We start from the raw sequence: 22,894 nt of genomic DNA on the forward strand, positions 1-22,894 counted from the left end.
CGCACTCATACCTAAACAAAATTGTAGTTGGAAAAGAATAAAGGGCCACCCCATAGATAGAACGTAGTACCCTCCTACATTACTTTGGAAATATTCCCAACTATGATTTGTGTTATTCTGGTGCATCCAGTTACATAACCTTGAGGCTTGCCTCAGTCACGATCATAAACATTGGGTACACTTTGTGTTCGAGTGTATTTGTGTCTACTGCTCTACCTCTAGTATTAATATTAACAGCCAATTAAATGATTGACAAGTTCAGCTTTCTATTGCTTTTTCGTAGTGACAAAATGCTGAGTAATACGAACCTATTTCAGAAACTAAACGTTAGGGCTCTTTAGTACAGTCAGTAAGTAGTAGGCTCTTTCGTATTTCTCCTCTGACTATACCGAGTCCAATGCTGCACCATAGATTGGTTAAAGTATTGGATTTACTGACCTCCGTTTTCATCCAAAATTATGACAGCACTCGGCATAAAATAGCCATGATGTGGAGATGCCGGTGATGGACTGGGGTTGACAAATGTAAGGAATCTTACAACACCAGGTTATAGTCCAACAGTTTTATTTGAAAATCACAAGCTTTCGGAGGCTTTCTCCTTGGTCAGGTGAAGTGTGGGATTCCTTGAATGTTACCTCATTTACTATAAATGCGGTAACATTCAAGGAATCCCACACTTCACCTGATGAAGGAGAAAGCCTCCGAAAGCTTGTGATTTTCAAATAAAACTGTTGGACCATAACCTGGTGTTGTAAGGTTCCTTACATTAGGCATAAAATAGGAAAATGCATACCGCGCCGAGAGGAGATGATTTCACTCATGTGCTGTTTAGAGGTTTCAGTTTTACTTTAGAAATTTCGGTGTTAAAAAGTTAAGGAAAATTAGCACATTGAGCGAAACTATTTCTATCCAAGATTTTCCAATGTCATTTACATTTTCAATACAAACGCTAATTTAGGTGGTTCGGCTAATGGAAACGGATATATATACATCTTTATTACTCAATTTTGACTTTACTCCGGATGACATGACCCGTTCAAAGTTTCGTGATAAGCGGCCAAGTCACTTTCGCACAGTATTTGTGTCCAAAGTCAGACACGGGTCTGCCGTGACCCTCTCCCAGGCTGGGCACCATCTATCCATGTAGAAGCCACTGCTGATGGGTGTGTGGCCGTGCGCCAGGTGCCCCCGCCCAGGTTGATGCCACCTACCTATGAAAAAGGCACTGATGCCAATGGGAGTCACCACCAGCTGGTCACACAGCACCTTCCCCAGGATGGCGCCCGCTGTAGCGCCGGGGAACACCGTCTCCGTGGTCTTCATCCACAGGTAGATTAAATTTCCGTGAAAACCTAGTGCCAGAACGGTGACGTTTCTAGTCTGTTTAAAGTCTACTTTTTCTTTTTTAAAAAGCTTCTGCTGGGCCAGATCCCCCGCCGCGAATATACCGGTGTACAATGCGACATTGGAAATCCAGGGAAACCTGTTCACCTGGGAGAGGAGAGCTTTCCACATTATTGTCTGATCTCCAGCCAGACAGTGGACTCGCTAAATCGGTTAGTAACCCAATCTCTCTCTCTCTTTCTCTCTCTGTTAATGCAAAAAGAAAATTGCTGGAAACACTTGGCAGGTCAGACAGCACCTGTGGAGAGAGTTAACAACGTTTCAGGTCCAGGACCTTCGGTCAGAACTTTGTTAATGATCACAGTCTAGTCACAGATCCAAGCCCCAGACGGAGTCATGCAGGAACTGCCCGGAGCTGATGTAACCGTTTACTGCTTCACTTAACCCGAGTTACTACCAAACAGATCAATTAATGTATGTTCACGGTTACCAAACTCTTCCTCACTTCCCCCTGGGTGCAGTTTTTACGCAGTGGTGCACAGATCTTAGGCTGAACCTCGCCGTCTCTCTTTCTCTCTCCACAGAGGCTGCTTGACCTGCTGAATGTTTCCAGCATTTTCTGTCATTATACCAAAATGAACGGTCCCGTTTCCTTAGGAACTGCAAACCCAAATAACACCCGTTTGCCTGATTTTTCTTACCTTGTATTCTAGGGAAACAGGAAAGCCAGAGAAACTCAAGAAGAAACAAAACATTTAAATATCTGGCAGAGAGGGGGATAACAACAGTTCGAGGGCTGGGATTACGGCTTCAATATTGAGATTTGTTTTGCATTGTTCAAAGTTTATGGGAATCTTAATAATAATATTAATAACTAATGTCAGGTCACATAGATAGGAAAAATAAACTAAACGTTTTAAGGAACAGACTTCGTGTCCAATTCACCTCTTAAAATGTCTAGACAGCCCGTCCAAAGTTGCACCATGAATTTGTTTTTATTCATAATTAACGACTCGCTGAAATAATTGTGGGGTATGCAATTTCTGACAATGCAATTTCGTTAACGATTTGTCAATTACAGAGAAAAGGCATGCTCCCGTTTTTCTTTTGTTAAAGGAGAAATTTCACCCTCTTAGCCAGGGTTGAGTTTTCTGGGGAGGTGCATCACCTTTAGACACTCACATGGGTCCTCTTGGTAGGTGAATGGTTTGTGCTGCTGGGGAACATAAAGAAAGAAGAAAGAACTTGTATTTTACCCCTTACACCACCTCAGGGTGTCTCAAAGGGCTTTGCTGCCAATGAGTACTTTTGAAATGTAGTCACTGTTGGAATGCAGGGAAACACGACACGGTCCCACAAAAAACAATGAAATAAATGACCAGGTAATCTGTTTTAGTGAAAGTTGGAAAAAAGTAACTTGTGTTGGACTTTTGAAAAATGGCACTGGTTTCAGTAGCTCTGAAATGACCCCCTTCCCTAGTCCTGTCTCCCAGTCCATGTGTTTGTGCCTACTTCAGAAATGAAAGTTCTCAGGAGACGTCTTGTAATAAATCATTTGGTGCTTCTGTGGTTTCCCGTCAAAGCCCCCTTTAGCATACGGACAAGTGCAGCTGCAATATTCTATTGGATCACTCGTGATCAATACTTTGGATTTTGTAACAGTGATCATTAATATTTGGTTAACATTTATCAACATTTAAATTCAAATTTTAAACAAAATCAGATTTAATAAAAGTACACCAAACAAGGCACCACATATTTCTGTGCAAATGAAAGAGCAACGCCTTCTCCTTCCCCATCCATTTGTCCCTGTTGTCGTTGTCATAAAATATAGCGACTTACAATTATTAAGACTTGTGGTCAAGGCATGTTTGTTTAAATTGAAATTAAAATATTTAAATAGCTTCAGCTACTAGCAGTAGGACTTTATTTTAAAAATGTAACAACGGTAAAGTCGAACCATGATTAATGTTTGCCAAAAATAGCTATGCTTGAAACTGAATTATTATAAACTGCACAGATGAGTATTGCAGATCAAAATCATTCCACGCAAGTTTTTCTTTAAACTGACACTATTGCAAAACTTGCTTTTGCTTTCTCTATCTCCTAGTGTTTACAATGAATATGAGGTAGTGTGTGTTGGACTGGGCCTTATTCTCTGTGTTCACCCATTCCAGCATTAAAGATGTTGGCATCCATTTTAAATAAAGCAACTTGGTTTAAACTGCGACTGCAATGGCGGCTGGGTGGCTTGGCTTGCTCCCAAGTTTCTGCCAACGTTGCTCTAGACTAGCCACTAGGTGGCGTATAAGTGGTTTAGGGATGATTCTTCTTCCAGCCTTCCATCCCTTCTTTTGGTGAAGTGCCTGCCCTCTGCATGATACTGCATCATTAGAACTCAAGAGGCACTCACATCTGAGCTGCACACTGCATGTTGATGCTTGCATGAACTATACCACTGCAAATTCATTAAAAAAATATATAATCTACACTAGATGGGTATTTACTGTTGTTGCTTGTGCATGCTCTGATCTGGTTTGACATTTCTTGTGACAGCATTGTGACATAATATCAATAAGTAGTGAGGTGAGGTGAGAGTGACTGCCCTTGACATCAAGGCAGCATTTGACCGAGTGTGGCACCAAGGAGCCCTAGTAAAATTGAAGTCAGTGGGAATCGGGGGAAAACTCTCCATGGCTGGAGTCATACCTAGCACTAAGGAAGATGGTTGTGGTTGTTGGAGGCCAATCATCTCAGCCCCAGGTCATTGCTGCAGGAGTTCCTCAGGGCAGTGTCCTAGGCCCAACCATCTTCAGCTGCTTCATCAGTGACCTTCCCTCCATCATAAGGTCAGAAATGGGGATGTTCGCTGATGATTGCACAATGTTCAGTTCCATTCGCAACCCCTCAGATAATGAAGCAGTCCGTGCCCACATGCAGCAAGACCTGGACAACATCCAGGCTTGGGCTCATAAGTGGCAAGTAACATTCGCGCCAGACAAGTGCCAGGCAATGACCATCTCCAACAAGAGAGAGTCTAACCACCTCCCCTTGACATTCAACGGCATTACCATCGCCGAATCCCCCACCATCAACATCCTGGGGGTCACCATTGACGAGAAACTTAACTGGACCAGCCATATAAATACTGTGGCTACAAGAGCAGGTCAGAGGCTGGGTATTCTGCAGCGAGTGACTCACCTCCTGACTCCCCAAAGCCTTTCCACCATCTACAAGGCACAAGTCAGGAGTGTGATGGAAGACTCTCCACTTGCCTGGATGAGTGCAGCTCCAACAACACTCAAGAAGCTCAACACTATCCAGGACAAAGCAGCCTGCTTGATTGGCACCCCATCGACCACCGTAAACATTCACTCCCTTCATCACTGGCGCACTGTGGCTGCAGTGTGTACCATCCACAGGATGCACTGCAGCAACTCGCCAAGGCTTCTTCGACAGCACCTCCCAAACCTGCAACCTCTACCACCTAGAAGGACAAGAGCAGCAGGCACATGGGAACAACACCACCTGCACATTCCCCTCCAAGTCACACGCCATCCCGACTTGGAAATATATCGCCGTTCCTTCATTGTCGCTGGGTCAAAACCCTGGAACTCCCTTCCTAACAGCACTGTGGGAGAACCTTCACTACATGGACTGCAGCGGTTCAAGAAGGCAGCTCACCACCACCTTCTTAAGGGCAATTAGGGATGGGCAATAAATGCTGGCCTCGCCAGCAATGCCCACATCCCATGAACGAATAAAAAAAATAGGTGGGACAGAAGTTTCTTTACACTAGGTACAAAAGATATTCCATCTGGCACTAAATCCCACTCACCCATCACCTCAGTCAATTGGCTCCCTGTCCTTCAAAACACTACATTCAAAATCCTTTTCCTCATTTATGAATCCTCCCATGGCCTCATCCCTTCCTATCTCTGCAACCTTCTTCCACTGTATATCCCAATCCATAACTTTAGGTCCTACAGCTATGGCCTCCTGTGCACCCCATCCTCCTTTCACAACAACAAGAACTTGCATTTGTATAGCGCCTTTAACATAAGAAAAATATCCCAAAGTGCTTCACAGAAGCAGAATCAGACAAACATGGATGCTGAGCCAGAGAAGGAGATATTAGTAGGGGTGACTAAAAGCTTGATTAAAAAGATGTGTTTTCAGAAAGTTCTTAAAGGAGGAAGTGCGGTGCCCAAAACTGAACCAAGTACTCCAGATGTGATCCGACCAAGGCTCTGTACAACTGAAGCATCACTTCCTCACTTTTAAATTCCTAAGGAGGATATGGGGTCAGAAGCTCACCATCAGTGACAGAGCTTTCAGCCACCTCCCTAAATCCCTCAGCCTTGCTACTTCTTTCTGCCTTTGAAACCCTCCTCAAAATCTATCCTTTTGATCATGCTTTCCATCATCTCTTCTAACTTTTCTATTGCTGCTTGGTGTGTGTTCCTCTTCTGTGGGACATTCACTTCATTAAAGATACTATATAAATGTGAATCGTTGTTAGTACAGGTATATTAAAATTAGAACTGTTAATTTGTGATTGCAATTTTTTGGATTAATTTATAATTAAAATCAATCTTTATTTCACTTTAAATTTCAGACCTTTACAATTATTTGGAGTTAATTAAGAAAATATTACAATACATCAATTTAACCTGTTTTTTTAAAGTTCATTTGTTTGTAATGTGCAAGTAGCTGTAGCTGCTTCTAGCATTGATATGTATTGTATGTAGTATTGCATAGCAGATTTTTTTTATTTGTTCTTGGAATATGGGCAACGCTGGCAAGGCTGCATTTATTGCCCATCCCTAGGTGCCCTCCAAAGGTGGTAGTGGGCTTATCACCAACAACAACTTGCATTTATAAACTGTCTTTAACACAGAAAAATGTCCCAAGCACTTCACAGAGATGTAAGGAAAATAGACGCTGAGCCAAAGCAGAAGAATTAGGAAAGGTGACCAAAAGCTTGGTCAGAGGTGGGTTTTAAAGGAGTTGGAGATGGCTGAAAGCATGACCAACAAAAGTATGCTAAGGGAAGGGGATGCACAAGAGGCCAGATTCAGAGGAACAGAGAGTTTGGGGTGGGGGTGGGCTTATAGGGATGGAGGAGGTTACAGAGGTAAGAAGGGATGTGGGCATAAAGGGATTTAAATACAAGGATGAGAATTAAATTTAAAATGCTTGGTGACCGGGAGCCAATTTATATCAACAAGGATGGGTGAGATGGTAAGTGGGACTTGGTGTATGTTAGGATATGAGCAACAGAGTTTTGGATGAGCTGAAGTTCATGGAGGATGGGAAGCCAGTCAGGTGAGCATTGGGATAATTGAGTCTGGAGATGACAAAGGCATGGATGAGGGTTTCAGCAGCAGATAGGTTGAGATAGGGATGGATGTGAGTAATGTTACGGAGGTGGAAGCAGGCAGTTTTTCTGGTGGAGAGAATATGGGGTCAGAAGCTCAGGGTCAAACAAGGTTGCAAACAATTTGGTTCAGTCTGAGACAGTGGTCAGAGAGGCAGATGTAGTCAGTGGCAAGGGTACAGAGTTTGTGGCAGGGGCCAAAGATAATGGCTTTGGTTTTCCCAATGAGGAAGTTATGGCTCATCCAAGACTGGAAGTTGGGCAAGTAATCTGACAGCACAGAGGCAGCGAAGGGGTCAAGAGAGGTGATGGAGAGATAGAATTGGGTGTCCTTGGCATACGTTGAAGTTGGAAGTTGACCTCATGGCTTCGGACAATGTCGCAAAGAGGCTGCATATAGAGGAGGAAGAGGAGAGGGCCAAGGTTGTATCCTTGGGGACTCCTAAGGTGATGATGCGGGGTGGGAAAATAAGGAACTGATAGGGATGGACTGGTTACGATCAGATTGTTTTCACTCTTGTCAATGGGAGTCCATGGAGCTGGACATTGGAGCAGAGGCATTGGGGAATCATATGATTGATTATTGAAAGCTGCAGAGAGGTCAAGCAGGCCAAGGAGGGATAATGCACCATGGTCACAGTCACAGGGAATACCTTTTGTGACTTTGTTTAGCACCATTTTGGTTTTATGGGAGGAGCGGAAACCTGATTGGAGGGATACAAACTGGAAATTGGAAGCAGGTTGGGCATAGACCTGGGAATTATTAACATGTTCAAAGACCTTGGAGAGGAAACAGAGGTTGGAGTTGTGATGGTAGTAAGCAAGGAGAGTGGACTAAAGGTGGATTTTTTGAGGAGGGGAGGGTGATGGTTTTGAAAGGTAGGTGTCTGAGGAGAGGGAACCATTTACAGTATTGGCTAAAATTGGAGCCAGGAAGGAAAGTTGATGATCATGAGTTAAGTCGGAAGGATCGAGGGAGCAAGGGGTAAGTCTGGTGGTTGAGATGAACTTGGAGGGAGCAGAGGGAAGATCGGAAGAAACTAGAGAGCGAGGGGGTTCACACTCCTGCTCCTCCTGGCTCCATTGAAACAAAGGTATAAAAAAGTTAACTTATCTTTTTGTGGCCGGCCTCCAGTGGTCCTTTTACGGATCACTGGTTAGGCCACTGAAGGCCTGAAACATACGTGGCACAAGCTCCACCCCATTAATGATCAATTTCGATCGAGGTCCTACAACCAACGTTGGGACCCAGATTTGAATTTGCAGGATGCCTAACGACTGTTTCAGGCAGATGCGCTGCACACCTGGCGGTTGCCAGCTTCGAATTTCACTTCCAGGGGAGATCGGGTTTCGAGAGATCACTATCTGAACTTCGTTCCTCCAACCTCAATTATTTGCACAAAAAATGGGTGGAACAAGGTTGAATTTCTCCCCTCAACTTGGTAATTAAGCTATATAGAACTCAATGACCACTTACAACAGCATTTTCTAAATCCCAACTGCCTAGCCTTTGGCCCTCCATTCAGCACAATACTTCTGAAGCCATCGATCTGCTTAAACACTCCCTCATGTCCACCTTTGGTACCCTTGTCCCCAACAAAGCATTTACTCTCTCCCATCCTGATTGATCCCCTTGGTATGACCGCCCTCTTTTCTCCTTCAAGTCCAAGGAGCGCAGAGTTGAGCAGATCTGGCGCACAACTCATTTGGCCATCCATCACCAGATCTGGCTTTTCTCTACTATCAAACGTTTCTTTAAACCCCTCTCCCCTGCTCCCTCTCCTACCCTCACCTCCAACAACAAGTACAAGGAGCTCATGGACATCTTTATCACTAAGATTTAAGATCACTTCCCCCTGCTCAAAAAACCACCCTTGATCCCTCTGTTCTTGCAAACTACCGCCAAAGTACTCTCCAAAGTACTTGAATGTGTTAAAACAAGAAATAAAATGCTGCAGATGCTGGAACTCTGAAACAAAAACAAAAAAGTGCTGGATACACTCAGGTCAGGCAGCATCTGTGCACCAAGTCCTGCTCTCCTATCACCCTTGTCCTTGCTGACCTGCATCAGTTCCCGGTCCCCCAACGCCTCATTTCAAATTCTCATCCGTGTGTTTAAATCCCTACATAGCCTTGCCCCTCCCTATCTCTGTAACTTCATCCAGCAGTACACACATCCCTCCCCCCCGGAACACTCCGTTCCTCTGGCTCTGGCCTCTTGTGCATCTCTCCCTTCCTTCACTCCACCATTGGCGGCCATGCCTTCAGCCGCCTTGGCCCCACACTCTGGAATTCTCTCCACAAACCCGCCCACCTCTCCACCTCTCTCTCCTCCTTTAAGACCCTCTTTAAAACCCAACTCTTTGACCAAGCTTTTAGTCATCCCTGCTAATATCTCCTTTCTTGTCTCGGCATCCATTTTTGTCTGATTATGCCTCAGTGAAGTGCCTTAGGATGTTTTTCTATGTTAAAAATGCTAAATAAATGCAAGTTAATGTTGTTGTGAAAGGAGAATGGAATGCCCAAGAGGCCATAGCTGTATGTTACTGATGTAGATACATTAACAAATTTCTAATATTTTTTACAAGCTGTTACTAAGTTTATTCCATTTGCCCTTTTTACTTCTATCTCTAAACCTGCTGATTGGCTCTATTTTATTTAGGCGAATGGAGCGACATTGGACTAGCCCAATACCATCAGGTTAAATGTCTTCACAGGCGCCCCTCCCGGGGGCGAGGATGCCACTAAAACAAAACAGGTGGCCTAAACTATTAAAACTGCATGCGCGCATCGTACAGTGACATCATTCTCATTGTTGATGAGACAAGCCATGCCCTTCAGTACACACAGAAGGTTTCAAGCGAACTAGTGGACATCACATAATCCTACTCCAAGGTCACCTGGGAACCTGCTGAATGGCAATGAGCCTGTAAAGAGACATTCTACATGAAAAAGCACCTAGCAAACATTTTTTCTGGTTTAAAAACACATTACCATTGCATAAAATCACATGAATGACTTGTGTGTGGCACCATAATGCCAAAAATAACTTAGGGCTGTTTCACCCCTACCCTAAGAAAACAAAATGGCAAACTTTGTTGCATGATGACTGTGCCCCTTTAAGTTTCTGTGAAAACACTTGGAATCCTTTTTGTTACGAACATCAATCAATTGATGTTACTTATTTTTTTCCATTATCGTGCAAACATTATGTAAAGTTCCCTTTTTTTCAAACAACCTATATGCCAACCATTGATACATCATACAGACAGTCCATGTTTTGGAATCAGTGTCTGCTAGTCTGCATTTGTGGACAGAACTCAGCACTGCTCCAGGGTCAAGCTCACCCCACTGTCCCCCAGCACAGGCTCTCACTGCTACTTCTAGTCCCTCCCTGGCTGCTACCTGATGTTACTGATGGTCCTGGTGGATGGAACTCTGTTGCACACAGTGGTGGGAATTCTCTTGATAGTTTAGTAAGATCAAGAGTTCCATCCTCCAGGGCAGCAACATCAGCAGAACAGCAATGGTGGTGAGGGAGGAAGGGAGAAGGGTGCCAGAATGAACTGAGGAGGGGAGGAGGGAGTTACAACCTGAACTGGCGAAGAGGAATATGCCAGCCTGATCTGAGGGTGAGAGGGAGAAGAGTATTTGCTTGAATTGAGGGAGGAAAAAGCACCAGCGTTAACAGAAGGGGGAGGAAGGGGGAGAGGGGTGCCCTCTTGAACTGAGAGGAGGAGAAGTGTGCTGGCATTGACTGAGGGGAGAAGTGCCAGTTGAATTGAGGGAAGGTGGGGTGGGGGAGAGTAGCAGTGTGAATTGGGAGGCTGCAAGAGAGTACTGATGTGAACTAATTCCAGTGGATTTAGCTGCAAGTCTCCTATAAGAGCTCATCAATAGGTCCAGTAGCTTCTGTATGCAGAATTAATAATAGTACATGATTACAATCTGTAAAAACTTTGTTACAATTATTGCATCCATTCCTTTCCAAGCACCTTTCCTATTGATAATTTATTTAAGGTAATCCCTTAATCTAGAGTGTTCATTGTTAAATTAATCGCCTATGTACTAAACATTTTTAAACATTGGCTACTTAAAAAGTTAAAGTAACAATAGTCCAATGTTATAAAAGGAAAGAAAACTATACGAGTAATGTAATTCATATTTTTAATATTAATACAAAAATAGTTTTTGCATATAACAATTTTTTTGAGAAATCGTTAAAATTTAATGTTGCAACCTAAAGTATAGCTGTGAAAACCACAGTCGTTTCTTCTAATAGAAGCATGTTTTGAGTAAATCTATCAGGATCAACATTTTATAATATCAGGAGTCCTTTTGATACAAGAAGTACTGCCGCGTGTTTTGTTTTTGCTTAAGTTCTTTATTGGTTGTGCCCCCAGGGCGGGGTACTTCTGTTTGTTGTTTGTTCGATGACATTGGGGCAACCCAGTGAATCCATTAGCAAAATCAGCCCAATTCTCCAGGAGCTTTTTTTTTTGGGGGAGAGTGATTGACAGGTCCGCCAGCCCGGGTGCGCGCGCAGCTGGATTCCCACTGGCCCTCGGGAAGGACTGGCGCCTGGTAACGTCAGCTGCCAGCGTGGAAACAGAGCGTTGATGGCGGAAGCCGGAGCCCGGTCCCGGGACTGAGAAGGGCCGCTGGAAACGGGGAGAAACAGGCCGACCGCCCTCGCTCGGAAGGCGATCCGTTCGTCCAGAATAAAAACCAACAAACCATGGACACCTCCTTCGAGAAGGTAATGGCACCGTGTGAGTTTGAGATGACGGGAGGGAGGGCGTCGCGGGGCAAAACTGGGCCTGGCCCAAACAGCGATGGGTCAAGGAGGTGACAGGCTGCAGGCCAGTGAGGCGAGCAGCCTGTCAGTGCTGGAACCCTTTCGGAAATATCCCAACCTTTATCTCGGATCGTTATTTCACATTGCACAGCAGCGGATGCAGTGGGATACATTTTTCAGCTTTTCATTTCCGGGTGGAGACAACTCCAGGGCCCACTTGAGCTGTTTGGGTGCGAGTTCGGTTAAAGAGACTTTTGGGTAGTTTGTGATTTAGCTGGCAGTAGCAATGATTTTTAAAGCTCCCGCACTCCCAGCATCTCCCATGTTCAAAGTCCCAGCCTTATTCTGTCGATTTCTCAAATAAAACTGCAAATGCTAGAGATCAAATTAAAAAGCAGAACATGCTGGGAATACACAGCGCTTCCACCAGCAAAGACTGGTTAATGTTCTCTTGGTCAGAACTGAAAAAATTTTACACCCAAAATGTGTGTTATATGCACTGAAGTATCTAAGGACAATGTTAAAATCAATTCATTTTATGCTATGGTGAGCCTCTAGGGATACTGTGTCCTTTGAACGATTTATATTTTAATTATGAACTGTAATACACAGAAACCAGTGTGTATTGCAAAGCTTTTAAGGTCCAATGCTTGAAATAGGGAAACAGTTGTTCAGTGTTGTGTTTGATATTGAATCTGACATCAGATTTTCAAAATGAGTCGGGAAAGAGAATTGATTGATGTAGGATGTTTACTATGCAGTATGTTTAACATGTAGGAAGAATAGATTATTGGGATTTGAAAGAAGCAAAAAATAACTTTATCTGTATTGTGCCAATGAGAAATACTTCTTGGAGATTTGTATCATTGGAGTCTCTCTTTTTAGGCTGCATTTGTACTGTACCTACCAGTCCGAGAGAGGTAGCTGGAAAATCAATTTGAGCCTGACAGTTCTTTCTTTACTCTGTCTGGTTTGGGATTGACTCCCAGGATTAGGAGAGAGCTTGTGTACATATTTTTAATTAATTTTAAATTTAATTCATTTTTAAATGTTTTGAAGCTTAGCTGGGATTGGAGTACCCACATACTAAAAATGTAGAACAACTTTTTTGTAACTTCATTAAATGTCCAAAGGGTGGGGATGCAATGAACTGCAGAGAACTTTAGTGCAATGTTACACCTGGTTTCAAGAGTTGCACTCGATGGAGTGTCAAATTCAAGAGGTGTGAGACTGAGGGGGTCCTGCACTGCATTGTTTTGGAATCAGATCAGCACCTTATTCTGGAGTTATGCTGCCAAGTTATTTTTTAAAAAGCATTACACAGAGTATAGTGGTGTATTTAGCTTATAACATTTGATTTTCATTTGAAGTAAAACTTTCAGCATTTGTTTTAGGCTGGGAAATGTAGAATGAGCCATGTGGAAATTTGAGTTTTATTTTAACAGTCCTGTAATAACTCATTGTGTTATCTTTCAATAAGTATGTCCACAAATGAGCTGATTCAGTTATGCTTGTTTGATAAAAGGAAATATTTATATTGGCTATTTTGTGGATACAATATTTTTAAAACTCATGAAACCACTTGATTTGTAAGTTTTAATACAGACTATTAATGTGGAGGGCACTTTAATATGCTCCATTATTTCAAGTGGCAGCTCTTGTCTCTTTCCAGAGGTGACTGACCATCATCTTAAAAATTCCTCAAGAATGGATTGTGTATTGCATCGACAGGGCCTCAGCTTTAAATACAACTTCATTTAGTAATTATTCACAAAACTAGGATGAATTTTGAATTCTTATGGTAAATGCTAAAGCATGGAATTTGTTGCTCTAAACTTTGCTACTGTAAAGCAGTAAGAGCCATGCGTGAACTGCTTTAATTGTATATGGATATGGTCGTTTAGTGATTATGGTATTAGACTAGTAAACATGAGTACAACTCCCACTATGGCAAGTTGTCAAATTGAATTCAATAAATCTGGATACTTTTGGGCTAGCACAACCATGAAAGCTGCCAGTTTTTTTGTCATAAAAACCCAACCAGTCCACTAATGCCCTTCAGGGGAAGGAACCTGCCTGCCCTACCCAGTCTGGCTTACATGTAACTCTAATCCCACGCTATATGGTTAACTCTTAATTCTCTCAGGGCAACTAGGGATGCAAAAAATACTGCCATGCCTGTGTCACCCACATTCCAAGAACAAAGAAGGGAGTTTTTAAAAAAAAACTTATAAGCACAAATTATATTTTCGCATAGCTGCCATTGAATTTGAAGACTTTGTTTTATTAACTTTTATGTAGTGAGATGAAGTTGTGAAGCCAAAAAGTGAAGTAAGCTCTGTATCATTGGAACGATTTGCATTTTTTGGCTGAAAGGCCTATTGATCAATTTCTGGCATTTGATTTCGTGTGGGGCTAGAAAGGAAGCTTGGTTCCCAGTAGCTGATGTTCATAATCTGTATTTTGGAAATATGACCCCCTTTGTTATATGTAGTCCCGGAACTACATATGTGATATAATTCACCTTGAGCAACATACCGCTTAGGGAAATTGTCTTAAATTAAGGTGTGCTGCATAAGCATTATGTACGGAATGATTAGCTATTTACACACCCCTTGTTTCTTTAATGTCATAATTCTTCTCTCCATTACTTCACTGAGATGATCTGTTGCATCTTTCCACTCATGATTCCCCTCTGGGTTTATCTATTTTTAAATTTATTTATATATTTTTTTTCCTTCCTCCCCTTTTTCTGATTGTACTATCATGCCTGTCCGCCTGTTATGTTTCAGTTCTGAGAAAGGGTCAGCATCCAAAACAATAACTTCGCTGTTCTCTCCACAGATGTTGACTGACCTGTCATATATTTCCAGCATCTGCATCACTTTTAACTAATATTAGTGTTTTATCTTTCCTGCTACTTTTTGTTCCCATTAAAAGTTGTATTCAGTCAAAACACTCTATATAATATAATTTACTTGTACTTCAGAATGTTGTTACACTCTAGTTCCTTCAGTCAAGATCTGCAACTCAGACCAGGTCACAGAGAACCCTCTTCTCATTCTCCGCCCTGCCTCAGACAACCTCAGCCGCTATTCAATGTGCATACCTGGATGATTCATGTCTTGCTTTAGTCTAGTCTAGTCTTCAACTGTTGGTATTTTTCTGAAAACCTGCTGCTTCTGATCTATTGGAATTAGTGTTACTCTCAAACTTTGGCTGTGTTAGTCTATAATAGTTACAAATATGTTCGAAACATGGTAGTTCAAAAATACTCATTTGTGATGTGAAGAACACATTTTTAAAATTTCATTGTGGAATTATTTTTTATTAAAATCTTTGTCCCTGAGTTACATAAGAGCTAGATAGCTGGAGGCAATGGGATTGCTGGTTGCTGAAGAATTGTTGGAAAATTAATTATTATTGAACTTTTGCTGGTCTCTCTGATGTTGCATTGTAAAATAGTGATCAACAAATTAAAGAAGATTATTGAGGGCTAGTGGAAGAAGTCATTTCATTTTAGATCACTTGTCCACTTATGTTTCCTGTAAGAGCATTGCATGATGGTAGTTATGCTATATGGGTGATATACTTAGCAAGCATGTGTGCCAGGAAGAACAGCTGAGTACTGAGAAAGAAGGGCATTGCAACTTAGGCAACACAATTCACATTGATGCACTGACCTGCTTTGTTGTTGAAGGTTTTTTTTAAAATAGGTTTCTCGTGATTGCACAGTGTCGGGTAGTCAAAATACACAAATGTTTGAAATTTGAGACACTGGGTCAAGAGTTTCTCACAGTTTTTAGCTGCCAACAATGTTGACATTGTATGTACTTTGATGTAAATGAATTTTTGAAGAGTCTCTGGTAACTTAAAACATGGAGTGAATATAAAATCAACCTGGTTATCAGAAGCTCTGTTGTACATTAATTGTGTATAAAATGTTAGTAGTAATTGCTAGAAAGAATATTCGATTCAATATGTTTCACAACACACTTATCCTCTCTTTCCAAATAATGATTGATCAGGCGACCGGTATACAGTAAATTGGCAGATTCTTGAGTAGTTTCACACATATTTTAAATATTAAAAAAAGTATATATTTGAATCCACATTATTTACCTTAATCAATACACTGTCCTAGTAACTGTGTTTCCACATCTGAAGTCAGCAATGGATCAAAATTTTCATTAGATTCTTGGTGCATGTATTTATAAAGGAGGATTACATATGGTTTGAAATGTGCTAAAGGCCACAATAAATAGTTTATAATCTGAAACATGGACTATTTCTGTACCTGACAACGTTTAGTCTTGAAATCGAATTTTAGGCGGCTATGGGTTGTTTTAATGGTTGACTTGAGCCCTTTTGTCCACTATTTACAGTTTTCATCTGTCCAGACCTGTGATGAATGCATAGATTTGGCATTCTTATTAGCTAATTTTCAGCTCTGGTTTCAGAAAATTCTACCTCTTTAAAGAAAATATATGTATTTAATAATGGATAGCTGCCTGCACTATACCCAGTTTACAACATATACATTTCATCAATCTGCATATTGTCCTTAATTCCACAGAGTAGCATTAAGAGACTGTTATTCTGTTCAGATCAGTTTCAGACACTGTCACATGGAGGATATTCAATAGTTTACAGTTGAGCATTCTTTTTATACTACCAAGGGATAAAAAAAATTCTGAATGATTTTAGTTTTGACTACTGTAAATGCTTTAGAACTTCCCATGTCTTTAAGTGTAGTAACTTTCAGATCGCTCACCAGAAGTTTAGTGTCCACCACCGTAAAATGCCATTAGCAGGGATTAAAATGAGAAATTATGGGCAGGTACAGCCCAAGCATATATATCACTTTACATTACAACAGTGACTACACTTCAAAAAAGTACTTCATTAGCTGTAAACACTTTGGGACATCTTGCGGTCATGAAAGGCACTATATAAATGCACATCCTTTTCTTTTAGTGCAATAACAAAATGTAACGAATGAAGCTACATAGTGCCAGCTGTGGCTATTCTGCTAACTGCTAGCATTCGGTGTACTCTCCTGACTCAAATTATTCCATGTTAATTTGGTACTGTAAATATAAATAAATACATTTTATGGAGCCACAGAGATTAGAAACTTAGGCTATCGGTGTGACAAATTTATTAACACTTAGGTTGTGTCATTAAGGTGGTATTGGGGATTAAGGGCACAGTTATATTGCCACTTGTGCCTCACTCATTCTAAAATGGTTTCCGTTTTGCAGGAACACAAAAATGACATTATAGCTCGGGAGTCCAGTCGGACTGGACTCCACATTGGAATAGTGTGGCATCCCTGGAGGTGGTAGTCTCGCACTGATTAGAGTTTGACACCACTCCAGTGTAAAATCAAATCATGTTTACAAAGTGCTTTTTATAATTTACCTACTTGGAGCAGAGCTCTGCATATAATTATGAGGATGCATGCCCAGAGATCTCTGCTGGATCTGGTGTTTAAATTTCAGAAAGGCAGTACAAACAAGGTACTAATGGCTGCAAATTAATATTGCCGCTATCAATCTGAGACAGGTATCTTCAGTGTAACTGCATTTCAAAACATTTAATACATAGGCACAGAAAGTCAAACATTGCATCCACACCTGAATATGTTAAGCAAATGAGAAATGATTGAAAAGCAAAAGTTTATTTAATGGTCTTTAGCCTCACTTACATAAACTTTGTTTCTCACTTTGTAACTTTGAAAGATTGCTGAGAGCCACTGCACACTGTTTGACAGCAAAGAACATTTTAATAATGTAGAGGGTTAGTCCCTTTTTCTGCATTAGGGTAAACTGACAAGATTAAGGCACAAACTTTGTGTGGTCACTATGGTTATTTAGCATATTGGCACCAATGCCCTCTAGGAAAAAATATCCCACTTAAGCCAATGCATTTTAATGTGCCAATATGTGGTTTGAGTTTTATTTTTAATTCTTCAGCTCAAATTCTTCCAATCATTTCCACCATCAGTACTTCACCCAAATGTTAGATAACTCTCCAGACACAATCCATGTTTTGAAGCTATAAATTTATAATTGTTCTCGGGTATTTTTCACAGTTCAGTTGGACAAAGTGTGAACATTTCACACTCCTACCATCGTTTTACTGAAATCCTAGTGAAAGAACCATGGTGCAGTTGTGTGGAAATTTCACACACCACTAATATTGAAATCATATCGACAATACTGTCGACTACGTTTGAGAGTAGAACATTCAACCAGTCAGCATATTGTATTTCAAATGCTCAAATCAAAAAAAAATTCAAGCTAGTCTTTTTTAAAAAAAAAATCACTGTGTACAGAGGTTTTGTGGAATTGCTGCTATAGTATCCTGCAATGTTGCAATCTTTAATTGGAATTCAGTAAAACTCCACCTAGCTATCTATGTGAACAATACCTGTTGCATGCAAATATCATATTGAAACTGTACTTTAGTATATAAATTTGCATACTGTTTATCTAGATAACCTGTTTTACAGTACAAAATCGTAACCATGTGCTGCCTCGTTAACTATTTCATGAGTACAGTTATTTGTGACATGATTTTAAACTGTATCCAGAACTCACTATATAAGTAACATTAAAGTGTAATGTTTTGGAAGGTAAAATGAATAATTTAGTTTTTACAGTGCTCCTACTTTACTGACATGATTTTGTCAAAACTTCTTACAGTAGCACCTAGTGCTGTAGTAGGTGTTATGATTAAAAATTTCTTTAAGCTTTAGTTCTGTTATTGATATTTTTATGGTTTCTTGTTACAACATTCATAATACCCAGAGTATTGCAGATGTTGCACAAAAAACAAATGATACTGATCAAACTGCCATTTAGGTAACATTTTTAAATCCAAATGATTTGATTGGGGTGAAGTGGTAGTGCACGTTTTGATTTTTTTTAATTGATCCCCTGTCCCCAATCTCAGTTATAAATTTAAATCCATTTCAGCATTAAGATTGTAAGATAATATTCAAATAACTGTATGTAGCATAGTCTGTGCATTCAGGGTGTGATTTTTTGTTTTGCACTACCTACTGTTACCAGAATTTACTTTGGCTAGGCTTGTAGCAGTAGTACTAGGAGGGATACTGCAACAAACCTAATTCTTTCTCTCATGTGGCTTCAGTGAGCCTGTGACACCCCTCCTACTAGATACTTATGAAATCAGGGTCCATTATTTTTCAATTAACTTGTGTACTTTGAAATATTCAAATATTAGTTTGCATTTTTGTTTGATAGATGGTGGACCCCACTTTAGCTGAGATGGGGAAGAACCTCAATGAGGCTATGAAGATGTTGGAGGATACTCAAAGGTTGGTTTGGAATCTGTAGCCCTTAAATAACTTCATAAAAAGTGAGCGCTATTTCTTTTGAGTGGCTTAAGGAGGTAAGAATGTGGATATTCTTGCATGCAGGAAGGAAAGAGAAAAATGAATGTTGACATTATCTATCAATGATTTGGGAACACGTCTACTCAAAAACTTAAGATTGCACAACCACAATATAAACAAATTTTGTAAGTGCCGTCCCTCGTGATAAATTTGGTTGTTTCTTATAATTGTCAACACCTTGAATCATCCACGTGTTCCATTCACCAGTTTCTGAGAAATCACCTCAGTAACTTCCGAACTCATTTTGAAATTTCACCAGAACTCGAGCAATTTCCTCTGATTATCAGTTACTTGGGCATTGTATGTTCATTCTCCATCGTGTGTTTTATCCTTTAATTAAGCTAAATACAGATCACGTATTTTTGAGTACTGTAAATTTTGAGGACTGTAAATTGAGTAGGACCAAGCAGCTATGGGAAAAAAAATTGCGTCAAATGATCTTTAAGTGTTTTAATATTTCATTACTGACAACAAATAATTAGGGTCATTCTTCAAATATTTGGTAATTGTTTTACAATGGTTACGACTTCATACACAGGTCTAAGATGAAATATTGTATAAAGTAACAACTACAGGTTACATCACTAGTTTATTGTAATTGAATGTATTTAGTCGGAGGTATCTTTTATAACAGTTTTGAATAAAATTGGTTGCTTAAATGTATCTTTATTCAGATTACATTTTGTCTGTGTAAGGTCAGTAGAGCCATTGCTGTATAGTAAGGTGTGACTAAAATTAGTGATGACTTTAATTTTATTAATCAAATTAGGGAAGTGGATGAAGAGAGAGAGAAAAAGAAATATGCTAGAAAAGATATTCCTGGCCCATTGCAGGGCAGGTGAGTAATGCTGTAAATCAAGTTTGCGAAGGATCTTCATTATTTCTTGTGTGCTTGTTTTTTCTTTTTGCAGTGTATTCCAGTTTTTCTTCCAGTTGTGAATACTGTGGTAATATTATTGGAAACATAATTAGTCTGCCAAATTTCTGGATGTTGTTAATTTTATTTAAGTTCTTTTGATGTGGTTTCTAAATGGCTATAATCATCCCATAGAGAAAATTTTTATTTTGAATTACATTTACCATTGTTAAATTTACAGAGCTATTTTAATTTTGTTATATTAGATACTACCTGATTCCATTTATGCTAGCCACAACTTAGACTAATCGAGTAAAACATCCCAAAGCAGTTCAGAGGTGGAAATAACCAGACAGAAACAAATGGAAGGAGTAGGATTGGTGGTGGTGACCAGAAGTAAGACCAAAAGTGTTTAATTTTGAGGAGGCCTTTTGAAGGAGGGGAGAGAGCTCGCAAGGCAGAGGAGCTGAACGAGAGTTTCCCCAAGTGTGGGGCTAAAACGGCTGAAGTAGACAGGAGAGAGGGGAGAATGCAAGGAGGCCAGAATTGGAAGAATGGAGGATGTGAACATGAACATAAGACAAAAGGAGGCTGCAGATGTGGGGAGGGGAGAGGATGTAGAGAGATTTGTAGATGGGGACAGAATTTTGAAGTTGATGTGCAGGTAAATAGGAAGCCAGTGAAGGTGGGCAAGCATAGGGATGATAGAGGAATAGGCATTAGTGCAGAATAGGAGGTGAGTGGCGGAGTTGCAACTTGTAAAGGATAGAACTCAGGAGACCGGCAAGGAGAACATTGGAATAATCAAATCTGGTAGTGAGGAAGATGTGGATAAGCATTTCAGCTGAAGTCAGAGTGAAGTAAGGGCGGAGGTGAGAAATGTTGCATTGGTGGAAATAGGTGGTCTTGGTGGCACGGCTTTGGGGTTCATAACTCAGATCAGACTCCCGTAGGATGGTGAGGGGGTGTAGTGTCAGGCCTAGTCTGAGGTAGCCGCCAGAGGGAGTGGGGTGTTAAAGTGTGGAATTCTAGGAAGGTGCCGGACAAATGGCTTTAGGCTTGTTGATATTGAGTTGAAGAATATTCTTGCTCACCCAGGACTTGCTATCAGCTAGACAGTTGGACAGTACAGTGGTAGTCGAGAATGGTGGCAAGGGGGTTAAGATGGGTGTTACCTGCGTACATCTGGAAGCTGAGCCCATGCCTATAAATTATGTCACCATGTAGATAAGGAAAAGAAAAGTGCCTGTGATGGAGCCTGGGGCACACTTGATATTACCGTCTATCAGTGGGTTGAAAAGTCAATATAGATGATGTGCTGCTTGCAATGGGACAGCTAGGATTGGAACCAAGCTAGGATGGTGCCATTGAGATAGACCACAGAGGAGAGACCGTGGAGAAGTAATTGTTTGTGTTGAACACTACAGTGAGGTCAAGGAGGATGTGGAGTGTTAGTGCACCATGTCACAGTAACCAATGTCATTAGTGACTTTGATGAGCAGTCTCAGTGTTGTCGACAGGTCAGAAACTGGATTGAAGGGATTTGAAGAGGGACAGGTGGTTATGGAGCTGGGTACTGACAACATCTGAGTGGATGGAGAAATTGGAGATATTTGAAAAGACAGATGGCTCAAGGGAGGTTTTTTGATGGAGGGGTGATGATTTCAGAAGCATTAGGGAGAGCAGAAGTAGTTGTGTGAAAAGGAGTTGAGTGAGGAGGTTAAGGATGCAAGAGGTGGGCCTTGGAAAGGAGCTGAGGAAGAAGCTGATATGGAATCAGGGTAAGGATGTGGAAAGAACTGGAGGAGGAGACAGCTGAGGCTCCTGAGCATATGGTCTCAATCTTTGAGATGAAAAAAATCCATGAGCTCCTCTTATTTGGTGTTTCAGTTCAAAAATATGGGAGGCAGAGGAAGGGATTGTAAGACATGGTTTTGTGCCAGGTGTGTTTCAATCCCCAGAGCTCTGCTTTAGAAATAAGGAAATGACAATTATACCAGAGTAAACTGTGGGAATGGGTAATAGTAAAGGACTTGGAGGCAACAGATGTGTTGAGGTTGAAAAGGCTCAAGGAAAAGGAGTTGGGAGTTTGAGAGGGTGTTGGAAAGGGAGCTGAGGGATTGTTTTCTCCAGGGATGGAAGAATTCATCATTAAACAAACAAGAATGTACATGTACATTTCTGAAAACAGCAGTGCAACTTAAAATTGTAGATATTTCTATGCAGTATATTTCTTAGATTAATTTGCTGAATAGATTTTTAAAAACTGTGTTATGTGCGTATTAAGACATTTTGATTTTGTTTCTAAAACTTAAAAATGAATTCTAGGATAGTTTGAAATCATTTCAAATTATTTGCTTGTAAATCATGTAGTCATGTACTAACATTAGTGAAGACTAAAATGTAAGACCAATCCAGTTAGTCCCATTGCCCTGCTCTTTCCCCGCAGCAATGCAATTTTTTTCCCTTCACGTATTTATCCAATTCCTTTTTGAAAGCCACGATTGAATCTGCTCCACCACCCTTTCAGGCAGCGCATTCCAGATCATAACTACTCGCTGCATTAAAAAAAGTTTGTCCTCATGTCGCCTTTGGTTCTTTTGCAAATCACCTTAAATCTGTGTCCTCTAGTTGTCAATCCTTCTGCCAATGGGAACAGTTTCACTATATTAACTTTATTTAAACCCTTCATGATTTAGAACACTTCTAGTAAATCTCCTCTTAACTTTCTCTTCTATAAGGAGAACAACCTCAGCTTCTCCAGTCTCTCCACATTTTTGCAGTCCCTAATCCCTAGAACCATTCTAGTAAATCTTTTCTGCAACCTCTCTAAGGCCTTCAATCCTTCCTAAAGTGTGGTGCCCAGAATTGGACCAATACTTCAGTTTTGGCCAAACCAGTGTTTTATAAAGGTACAACATAACTTCCTTACTTTTGAACTCTATGCCTCTATTTAGAAAGCCTAGGATCTTGTATGCTTTTTTGACCCCTTCTCAACCTGTTCTGCCACCTTCAAAGGTTTGTGCACATATACCCCCAGGTCTCTCTGTTCCTGCACCTCTTTAGAATTGCACCATTTAGTTTATATTG

At 40.7% G+C, this 22,894-nt stretch overlaps 1 protein-coding gene across 7 annotated transcripts in view; it reads left to right on the forward strand.

The window, feature by feature from the left end:
• The first annotated feature begins 1,138 nt into the window (after window positions 1-1,138).
• Window positions 1,139-22,894, forward strand: part of pdxdc1 (pyridoxal-dependent decarboxylase domain containing 1) — an 84,447-nt gene continuing 62,691 nt past the window's right edge. For 2 of the 7 annotated variants that reach the window (XM_068003234.1, XM_068003235.1), the window contains exons 1-4: window positions 1,139-1,329; window positions 1,414-1,556; window positions 18,797-18,870; window positions 19,718-19,786. In XM_068003234.1, coding sequence (XP_067859335.1) covers window positions 1,458-1,556; window positions 18,797-18,870; window positions 19,718-19,786 — 242 coding nt within the window. In that variant the 5' untranslated portion in view covers window positions 1,139-1,329; window positions 1,414-1,457. Of the gene's footprint in view, window positions 1,330-1,413; window positions 1,557-11,260; window positions 11,484-18,796; window positions 18,871-19,717; window positions 19,787-22,894 lie in introns of those variants that run through there. The other 5 variants (XM_068003237.1, XM_068003239.1, XM_068003236.1 and 2 more) reach the window with 3 other exon arrangements.

Source organism: Heptranchias perlo, chromosome 22, assembly GCF_035084215.1.
Source record: "Heptranchias perlo isolate sHepPer1 chromosome 22, sHepPer1.hap1, whole genome shotgun sequence".
Taxonomy (NCBI): domain Eukaryota; kingdom Metazoa; phylum Chordata; class Chondrichthyes; order Hexanchiformes; family Hexanchidae; genus Heptranchias; species Heptranchias perlo.